The sequence below is a fragment of the Notothenia rossii genome, assembly GCF_949606895.1.
Source record: "Notothenia rossii genome assembly, chromosome: 12".
In the NCBI taxonomy this organism is placed as follows: Eukaryota; Metazoa; Chordata; class Actinopteri; order Perciformes; family Nototheniidae; genus Notothenia; species Notothenia rossii.
In genome coordinates, this window is record NC_136911.1 from 4,136,318 (window position 1) to 4,147,349 (window position 11,032).

Sequence of the window (11,032 nt, forward strand, 5' to 3'; positions counted from 1 at the left end):
TTACACAATGATGTTGTTGATGGGGATGTGGATGAGTTTGACGAAGAAACCAATGAAGCCCATGATTGCGAACCCAATCGCTGTGGCCATGGCAATCTTCTGGAATTCTGAAGGAAGCACAATTCAACGACGTAAGACAAAGGGCTTTTAATAATAATGGAAATCAAATCAAACGTAACCCACAAGAACCCACGGTGACACAAATGTTACATGACAGTTAAATGTTCTGGAAAGTTATTATACAGCTTTAGCCTTTATTTTATCTCATGAAGTCCCTAAGTGACACACACTTAACAGTCTGGTGGGTCATGTGACTTTGTGTTCCCATAACAACATGTCAATGTGACAGAACTAGCTATATTTCAAAAGCTTGTTTTTTTGTCGCTAAAAGGTAAGAGTGTGTGTGACATATATGTCACTTTTCAGATCTCTGACACTAGGGGAGGTTACTTGTCAGAAATGTGTTCTATATGGTCTATTAAGTCTAGATGATGTACCCAATAATTTCCCCAAAAGTAGAAATGAGGCCGGGTTGTTATGGGTTAAAATAATACAATGAAAGGAAAAACATACAGTAATCATATTAAAAGTATGGCAAAAAGCATAGTATGTAGATTAGATCTGACAAACCGTAGTGAAAAGGGTTATAGTGTATACATAATAATATTTCAACATATAGTATAAAAGTTAAAAAAAAGTCGTATACTATGTAGAAGAAGTAATAGTATTGTTAGTGGGAAAAAAGTCTGTTCTGATCACATAGTACAAGTATGTGAGAAAAAGCTATGGTGTGTTGATTAAATCAGAACAATCGTAGGAAACGAAGTTATAGTGTAGTATTGCATTTTACAAAACAATTCCATAGGCCTATTATAAGTCAGAAACCATAGTATAGTATGTAGAAAAGTGAGAGTCAAGTATGTTAAAAATGTTTTCAGCTAAGGATGATGTGGACCAACTTAAACTCAATTGATAACGTTTCGACAGAGATGCCAACACAACAGAGACTGGGCCAAATGGATTTAAACAAAATATGATCTTACCTTTTCTATCGGGTTTCGTGCATCTCTTTACGAGCCTTATGGAGTCTTTGACGAACTGCCGGCTGGGCTCCACAAACTGCATAACCTGATCCATGATGTTCAAGCTGCAGACAGAATAAAACCTGATTTAGTGTTAAATCTCGGACTGCTGCTCTGAGTGATGACGTTGACTTCAGAAGCCTGCGTCTATCATGACTCCCAAAACGGGCCTACTGTAAAACACAATACTGCAAATGTCTTTTTAAGCATCAAATATCAACCACTATGTTGACAATGGTGTGTTCTTGTCGTTAAAAAACATATTTTGAAGTCAGCTGTGTAAACTAACAGTCAGCTGTGTTAGCTAACATGCTAGCTAACGTTAACGTAAAAAAAGCTAACCTGTCGACGTTACGCTAGTTTAGCTGGAAATAGAATACAAAAACGAATACAAGTCGAAATAAATACCAAACCAGCTAATGCGTTAACTTCAAGTAAGAGATATAGTAATAGTTGATAGAATATCGCTCGGCTTACCGATCTGTGAGGTCGTGTTAGAAGAGAATACAGTCGGAGGAATGAGGACACGTAGCTTCTGGGAAGTTTGAGATTAGAGAAGGGCTGACGTAGCATTTAAATGCGCGGATGCGCGCATGCGCGCATGCGCAGTATCTTTCCTCGTCATCACTGTCGGTTATTTTGGGTTTGAGTTTCTGACCATACTGCCACCTATAGGCCGGGATGTTTACATACACAATAAAGCAGCATGGGTTAAAATATTTTTCTGACCGTCGTACAGTGGAAAGTAACTCGGTACATTTACTCGAGTACTCTTCTAAGTACAATTTTTAGGGACTTGGAATATTTTTACATTTTGATTGTATGCAACTTTGTGATTTTACTACATGTATTTATTACCTTTAGCTACTTACAATATTATCAGCATCAAGTGTACTGAAGTGGAAAAGTTCATTCCATAAAATAACCCATTTCAGAATAATATGTATCTCTGGATATTAAGATACACCTTTATTGGTCCTTAGCAGGGAAGTTCAGTTGTTGCATGATAACTCCAAACATAAATACACATGGCCAATGTAACAGAAGCCAATAATAGGAGGTACATAAAGGGGGAGCCTTGGTCCGATAGACTCCTGCTATTAACTCCACTAGCTCATGTCACATTCCTTAAGTCTTAACTACTCTGTCATGTGATTTGGATTAAGATACTGTTTCTAAACACAATTCATTTTCTGCTGATCCACAATATACTGATTGAGTCCTACATTTGCAGAAACAGTATCTTTGTGACCCTTCGACTGCAGGATTCCAACACATTTTCATTTGTCCTTGAAATGAGTCACATTGAAATGTAGTCATCTGTTTGAGTGACATCGCTCAGACTTTAAGACCCTTCGTTCCCTCCTCATTATTAATACAGTGAATTTACCTAATCTCTCTGAACTCTCTCCTCCAGTGTCACGTTACGTTTTACCTAAAAGCTTGGAAAATGTTAACATTAATACATTCACTCCGAACTCAAGCACATGGTAACTTTTACATAAAATGCACACTTTGAATCCAGTTAAGTGTCAATTGATTATATTTTTTCTAAATCGAACATATTTTCACACGCTCAGCTAAAAGGAAGGCATCTGAAACAGCAGATAATGTGATAAACAGCTGTTTAATGAAACAGTTAAATGAACAATTTTAGATCAATGGATTGTATTTTACTGATTAATAAATATACATTATAATACTTCACAAACAACAGAACCCAGTTATTATTAAATGTCACAAATTGCTTTAAAGATTAACCACAATATGTGCGCTATAGAAACAAGTGAGAAAGAAACATGTTTTTTGATTCTGTAAGTCTATGGTTTTACCAGAATCTTTTTTCTAAGAAACTAAAAAGCTTTCGCATTTGCATATTTTTGTCGGGATCCTTTTTTAAATTTGTATGGGTAAGCCTTAATTCTCCATGCACTTTTTCTTTTCAATAAACACGTTTTTTTTAAAGAAGGAAGCCAACATGAGTGTTTTGATTCATATTTAGAACATGGAGTAGTTTTCCACCTACACCTCTTTCTAGAATTGGTGAAATTAGTATAACAACAACGAACACACACAAATGATCCTAAGAATAACCAGAACTTTGTTTCTCATTTTCAAATGTAAAGACATTTCCATCCAAAGAAAGATCATGGACGTCTTTTAAAGAAGCTGTACAGGAAATAAACGCCATCTGCACTCAAAAGTGACTTTGCAAAGAATGCCCATGAGGAATGTTGAATAATTACAAAATGACTAAAATGTCAGTTTAATTTTTAGATATTTTACAAATAAAGGAACTCTTGGAAGTGACTAAACGACTTTTGGACTGTTCTGTACTTTGAGTCATAAAATAAAACCCCCCCTCACAACAGTAAGATTAATATCTCTATGAGAGTGTGTAAAAGTGTTCTTTAAAATATGATATAGCACACGCTGGCAGGGTTGATATGCTCCTGTTCACTGCCAGGTGATGCCAAGCAGGTTGCAGCTTATCTCCCACAGTTTCTGGGCCGTCTCATCATCAGAAGCCGCTCTAGAGCACCTTGCCGGAGCGCAGTCACTGTCAGGAGCAGAAAATGAACATTACACACACAAAAAAGTAGACCCTCAGCTGCCTACATGATTACTTTCCATTTAGTCAGCAGGAAGTAATACTAAGCCGCATGAGGCACTCTGAAAGCTCTTGTATAACCAATAGTACCTGAAGTAGCCTCCACTCTGGCTCTCCAGGCCCGACTCCACAGCGCAGAAGATGGTGGTCTGCGCCCCCTCCAGGGTTGTTTTTGTGAAAATCCTGAAGATCTTCACTGCCACCTGGATGCACTGGTGCTGGTGCCTCCACAGGTCGGACTGCACCACCCCCGGGTGCAGAGAGAACACGCTCACCCCTGTACCTGCAACACGAGAACCAGCACCCACACAGTCACCTACACACATACAGCACTGTACTATTTATACATGCAAAACACTAACATCTTGATATTCTGCTATGATTTTCATACAACTTACACATGTTTCTGTGCAGAACATGCTTCTTTTTGACACTTGTATCAATGACTGAGCAATGTAATACGTATTTTATTTGTAATGTTCTTTCCTGTAAATGGCTTTTTGTTTTAAATCCAAATGGTCTTGTGTGACAGCTTTCTTCCAGATGTAGAGAGTTACCATTAGCCTGCAGTGTTGTCATAACACGGTGTTTTCTTTTAGTTCTTGACCATTTATCAAAAAAGAAAAAATGAACAGATGGAGGCAACGTGATGGCTCATTTAAAATGAAAGACAGATTTTTATATAAATTGAAATGCTGGACTTTGCCAGAAAGAGAAAAGATAAACTAGAACGAACACTTTGGCAAGCGTTCTAATCCAGAAGTAGTGGCAAGTTTGGACATGCTTACATGCTTACATAAGTCTATTGTTCAGTATGAGTGAATAAAAGGCTTTTTTTAATATGCCTTTCTTAGCAAATACAAAGGCTATTATTATCTAAGTGCACTATAAAATACATTCACCCTTGTTACGTGCTGGGTGTTTTTCTCTGTCTCTCTGCTGTGCAGGTACACCTGGTCCGCCCCTGGCTCCGCCTTCCCCAGGTGTCCTGATGACATTCAGCTGGGGATGACTTAAAGAGGAGAAGCTGAAGGAGAAGAGGTCTCTTTTTCCCGTCCTGAAACCGAGGGACTACGACCGTGGCTTTCCTCTCACCTCGTGTGGATATATATATATTTGCTGTATTTATTGTGTGAACTCTGGAGGATATTAGTATAGGTTTTTCGTGGCTTTGTTTCCTTCCCAGTAGGCTGTGTTTGGACCTCTGGGTAGAGGAGGGAAGTCTGGGTCCTACAGCTCATGTTGTGGCTGGCCCAGGCCCCCTTCTTGTTTGTTTTACGCTGTCCTCCAGACTTGGTTCATTTCTGCCAGTAGGCATGCATGTGAGTGACGGCTGTGCCACAAATAAATGCCCGTCGATAACTAAATTCTGTGTTTGGCGTGGTTGTTTTTATGTTGCGGGTCTTCCCACGAGCCACTACCGCTTGGTAGAGGGACGGGACGTAACAATCCTTCAAGACCAGACATTAATACTTGAACCTCCTTAATGCGATCACATAATCCTGTGTATCCTTATATCATGGCTACAGCATATATTATATGTTTTTACTGATGTGCTTATAAATGCATCATCTCACCTCACCTTGTAACTGTTTGGCAAGCGAGCGTGCAAACAGGACGTTAGCCAGCTTGCTCTGCCCGTAGGCCTTCATGGTGTCGTAACTCCTCTCGCTGTTGATGTCATCGAGTCGCAGCCCGGTCCAGGTGTGGGCGACCGACGCCACGACCACGATACGGGCGGGGGCTGAGCGCTTGATGAGGTCCAGCAGCAGGTAAGTCAACAGGAAGTGACCTGGGTAAAGCCATGAGACACATGCTTTCAGGCTATTGTCTCACGTTGTAAAAATCCTTACTTAAGCTGTGATGGATTTCACTAACACCATGAAACGCTCTGATCCGGTAAACTTTATTTTACTGGGAAACGCAGGGATATAAATGAGAGATTGAAGGGTTTAAGATCGTAAACACAACAGTAGCTGTTGCAGATTTACCATGCCGCATTCAGCTCGGAAAATCCACCTCATTAATTCCCCCTGTGCCTTTCATCCACTCAACAAAGGTTTTTTGTTCTCATATTCAGAAATAATGCAATTATATATTTTTTTAGTAGCAAAGAAATTGTTTTAAATGTGAGTGCTGTAGTCCTCTTCAACATGTTTTTATCATTCCAACTCAAGCATGCTTTCCCTGACCAGCATCTCTTCGTCTATTGTTTACAGAGGCTCCTGTGATTTATTTCATAACAAAATGCATTGAACTCAAATGTTGCTGTTGGCTTAACTAGTTTCTTTTTAAATCACACAATAACACCATTTCACTTACAACACAGTCAAACAACTGAATTGAATGAAGTACAGTGCATATGGACAGTCCAAATTCTGCTGCAACAGTTCAAATTATTCAATGTACTCAAATTCCAGACAGGAAAAAAACTTATGTAGTTTCACAATGTTATTCCAGATCACAGATGTTCCCAGAGGAATGAATGAACTTCCCGTTGACCTGCATATGTATACAAAGCTAGTTTACAATGTTTCTACTTTTTTTCAATATTCTTTATCCCTTACACTGCACTGATGTTCAGGTTTACAGAACTTTTGCTATCATGATATTGAGGACCAGGTCTCTTTCTGTTTCTTTGTCTCTCCTTGTTCATCTCTTTATTTCAACCTCTTACAATCACAACTCCCTATGAAGTGCTAACACAATGGTGGCATTGCTGCAGTGGTTGCTTGTCATAGTAAACATAAAGTATGTTGTTCATAATGAGGTCATGATTCTAGCTTATGGACCACACTTGGATACCCTGACGTAAAGAACATATGGATTGATGCTTTGCATGTACAATACATGAGAAAACATGCCTTTGTCTCCTTACATTTGCTCAGCTCAGTTCAAGTTGATATCAACCCCAGGTACATTTAATGTGACCAACAATGAACTGTATGCAAACGGAAATACAAAGGAATATTTGCAAAAGCTGTCCTTCTGTTCAGGATGCACATACACAATACTGATTCCTCTGTATAGGAAACGTCAAGATCCTGTGGGATGTGGTTTTTGCTTTCCTGACTATTGTCCTGATGTCTGTTTCACGTTGACCTAAGCAGAGTTTATCGTTATTTAAACAGTGTGTGAGTGTGTGTGTGTGTGTGTGTGTGTGTGTGTGTGTGTGTGTGTGTGTGTGTGTGTGTGTGTGGCATATGTGTGTGGGTGATCATATTCGAGCACAGACTGTTCTTCACCATCTCAGGCTGTGACAAAAATACCACGGTGGATAGGATACTTTGGAGGGAAGCCATGGTTCAAAACGGGAAAAAAACACTGACAGCTTGAAGATAACAGTGACTCTGGTTCATTTTCCTGGCTGACATGTTGGACAGCTTGGTTTTACATGTGTACACCAACTATTATGCAATACAATATTTGTACCATCTACAAAAAGGAAAATCCAGCCTGTGACCTTATTATGAAATCCCTCAAACACGAGCCACATTTTGTTGTCATGTTCATTATCATGACATTTATAATCCAGGTAGACGCCACAATTTCTAGAATGACTTACCCAAATGATTGACGCCTAACTGCATTTCGAACCCGTCAGCAGTCTTGGAGTAGGGACACATCATGACGCCTGCATTATTTATCAGGATATTCACTTGTTTCTCCTCTGAAAAGATCATCCCACACAAACACAATAATATGTAAGGAGTTATTCGGCAAAAATCCAAGAAATGGACTGCTTTTATAGCACTTTTACATATGGACAGGAGAACGTAGGGATTGAACCACAAACTGTCCGATATATGATGACATTAATGTTAAGTGTCATACCTTTGTTGATGATTTCCGCAAACGCTCGGATGGACTTGGTGTCAGAGAGATCCAGTTTTCTGATGACCACATTCTCATTCCCCGTGTCTTCCATGATGTCCGTCCTGGCCTCCTCTGCCCTCTCTAGGTCCCTGCAAGCCATGACGATACGTGCACCTAAAAAACCAGGGGCCAAAGGTCACAACCTATGATAATAATATCAAGTTCTCTCCAGCCCATGCCATCAACATCCCCACAGTCTGAATAAACACAGCTCAGGTTAACGAGGAACTTTAAAACTCCAAGAGCTACAACTTGTTTATTTGTGCCGAAGCTCCCACATGTTCTTGTAGAAACCCCACATTTAGAAACTGCAATGATGGATAGAGCATTTCAATATGAACTCTGGCCTTACTCGAGGCTTTCTCTTTGTGCTGCACATCTTACACCTCAGGAAAAATCCCAAGACAGAGTACAAATACTAATTGCTGAATATAAACTTTACAGTGCTATATTAAGGCTTCAAAGTTTCCAAACTCTAAATTACAAAAGCTCATTGGCAGGCACACACAGCTACCTACGTCAATCAAGGAGGAATGGGGGAAATCTCTCGGTGTACTTCCGATCATCCCCTACTGTTCTCTAACCTCTCATTTAGCATCTCATTTAGCCGCATAGACACAAGAGCCTCTCAACTGTGACATTCTCATTCGCCTCTGACGCAGATTATTATGCATCCCCTTAATGAGCCCAAAATAGGGGCACAGACACACACTCTCTAACACACAAACGTGCACACACCAACTAGCAAATACATAGACAACTACCCCCACAACACACACACACACACACACACAAAATAGATGCTATGCCCACCAATTACGGAATAGGAGAGCCATTAATCAGCTGGAGCGTAGCGTCTGCATCCCATCACAGTGTCTTTGTTTCCCCGCCGCTGTTCCCATGTGGGAAAATAACAATCGTTCCCACATTTCCCGGTAGCCAAGCTCACTCAATTAAATTAGGAACTAACAGAGATAATGGAAGGTTATGCTGAGTCAAGTTAAAGACCCTCCAACAGATGCATGCATAAATAATGTCAGTATGTAAATAAGGACGAGAGGAAAATCATATTTAAATCTGATCATGCATATTCAGATTCCAACCTACTTAACTTTGTCAACATTGTAAATTAATGTTATACCCAACCAATACATTATTAAAACAAGTTTAAGATTCAGTTTGGTTGTCCTGATACGTCGCCCACAGGAACCGCCTTCTGTTATGAATCACTGCAAATCAAATCATGTTGGCATCATGTCATTACATAATCACATTTACTGAAATGGGAGACTGTTATTCGACAGGGAATTCTCCAGAAGCGAGACCAGAGTGTTATTGTCTTCCTCTGGCGGTAATGATTCTTTTTGTCCTGTCTTTCCTTTGTCACCATTCATTTCTCATGTTGCTCTGCAAATATACTCATTTCTATTTACTACAAGATAGATTAATGGACAGAATCATGATTTCTAGTTGCCCTTTTGATCTACAAAACACCCACATGCATGCACTTAGACAAATGCACAGTGGGGTTGTTTTTCAAGGTAGATGCCATGCTGAGACTCATTTAAAGTTCACCCTCCAATCTCTCTTTGTTTCCTGTCTGGCTCGGAGGGCAGCAGACCCTCACAATGCTCCCTCTGTCCCCTGGATGCATCATCTGCCTTCCATCACTGCCAGTGGTCTTTCACTTGGATTGGTGTTAAGCAAAAAGCTCTCTTTTGGCATCTCTTTTTCTTCTGCCCTGGGTTTTCGTCTCAGAATGAGTCAAAGGTAACCTGAGGCTTCTGAGAGTCCGACCAAAACGTATTCAGCATGAGCACATTGAACAGGAACACAAGTGGGATTACGCTTCAATAGTGTAGTCAGGACAAAAGATCACAATGTGTAGCTAAGACCACCCAAAGCATTAGAGGTGCTTATCTCCAGGGAACAAAAGTGGAATGTGTAGGCCAAGTCACAGTTTGAAAGTTAGAGAACACACACACACACACACACACACACACACACACACACACACACACACACACACACACACACACACACACACACACACACACACACACACACACACACACACACACACACACACACACACACACACACACACACACACACACACACACACACACACACACACACACACACACACACACACACACACACACACACACACACACACTTTTTTCAGCAGTGAGTACCTCTTCTGGCCAGGTCCCTCGCAGTTTCCTTTCCAATGCCGGTGTTGGCTCCGGTGATGATGACGGTTTTCCCATCCAACCTCTCTTCAGAGGACCAGCGGTAACAGCACACATGTCTGGACCAATCACAGGACAACACACATCAATCAAAAACAGTTGCTCCCTTCAAGATTAGTATTTAAATGTGCAACCCCCCCCCCCCCCCTGTTTTTGCTGACTGTAATCTGCTTTGTTTATTTACACACATTCATTCAGAAACAAGATTCTTTGAGGAATTTTCCAAAAGAGTGAAGACATTTGGAATTATTTTTAGAGAAGAATCAACTTTGCAAAACAGATCCCACACATTGATGATTTCAGTGACTTTTAAACACATGTTGACATTTCTGTTACATGTAAGCACTTATATTTAGGCATGTTTGCTGTATCCTGTAATAGGTCCTGTATTATTATATTCTTTGTATGTGATAATGACATGCACCTGGCTATTTTCTATAAGAATAACAGAGAATCTTTAGTTTGTATCAATAATCAAACAAAATCAGAGTGATTAATTCAACGGTTCATTTACCAAATAAATGAAGTCGTATGATTAACAAGCAAAGCAAAACGGTCTGGATCGACGCAGAATACACATTTGAACACAGGTCTCTTTACTGCTGGCACGGTGCAACGTAATCTCCCTAAAATTACTAACAGTTCCGTTCATAATAGAGCCACCGTCCTACCGTGTGTCACCGGCTGTGTGTGTTTTCCTACCTGCATTTCATTGTTCCTCCGGAGCAACAGATTCAGCTCAGGAAAGCACTTTATCCAGACTGAACCACCTCCTCTAGTGCTCCCACACTTCGTGCCTGCCATCCCCACCCCGCCGCGGTTTGTTTCGTGACATTCCGCGGCTGGCCAATCAGGAGCGAGCGGACGCATAATTGATCGACAAATTGCTCCACAGCCGGAGAAACTCAAGTTACACAGCGAACTGACCCCAGAACAGTGATGGCAAATCTATACTGTCAACATAATCCTTTTTTTGTTGTTGCTGTGTTTGACACTAAGCATCAGGAAGAGGCCAAAACAACCCTCACGATTAACTCACTTAAAGTGATATTGTAGCAGGAGGCTTCCTATCAGAGGTTTATCTCGAGGTTCTCAAATATTAAATTAGACCAGTTTGTCAATACCTAATCCCAGTGTAGGCCTACACTGTAACAAAAAACACATTATTGGTAATTATCAAATAAGATATTCAGAAAAATAGTTATTAA

At 40.3% G+C, this 11,032-nt stretch overlaps 2 protein-coding genes across 2 annotated transcripts; both read right to left on the reverse strand.

Annotated features, from left to right (window-relative positions):
* On the reverse strand, positions 1-1,718 carry sec61g (SEC61 translocon subunit gamma; the record flags this gene model as incomplete). Its single annotated transcript, XM_079662281.1, has 3 exons — positions 1,560-1,718; positions 1,044-1,147; positions 1-107 (listed from the first exon to the last, which is right to left on the reverse strand). The coding sequence occupies exons 2-3, from the start codon at positions 1,135-1,137 to the stop codon at positions 1-3; spliced, it is 201 nt and encodes a 66-aa protein (XP_079518407.1). The 5' UTR covers positions 1,138-1,147; positions 1,560-1,718.
* Positions 1,719-2,036: 318 nt separating this feature from the next.
* Positions 2,037-10,958, reverse strand: LOC307025984 (retinol dehydrogenase 12). Its single transcript, XM_079661022.1, has 7 exons — positions 10,527-10,958; positions 9,768-9,883; positions 7,528-7,683; positions 7,259-7,363; positions 5,276-5,485; positions 3,784-3,976; positions 2,037-3,642 (listed from the first exon to the last, which is right to left on the reverse strand). The coding sequence occupies exons 1-7, from the start codon at positions 10,535-10,537 to the stop codon at positions 3,540-3,542; spliced, it is 894 nt and encodes a 297-aa protein (XP_079517148.1). The 5' UTR covers positions 10,538-10,958; the 3' UTR covers positions 2,037-3,539.
* Between the last annotated feature and the right edge of the window lie 74 nt (positions 10,959-11,032).

Excerpts from the sequence above, each read along its gene's own strand:
- LOC307025984 (XM_079661022.1), bottom strand. Across the intron at positions 5,486-7,258 it reads GTTAGGCGTCAATCATTTGG|GTCACTTCCTGTTGACTTAC; the intron begins GTAAGTCATTCT and ends GGCTTTACCCAG. Across the intron at positions 3,977-5,275 it reads GCTTGCCAAACAGTTACAAG|GTACAGGGGTGAGCGTGTTC; the intron begins GTGAGGTGAGAT and ends CTCGTGTTGCAG.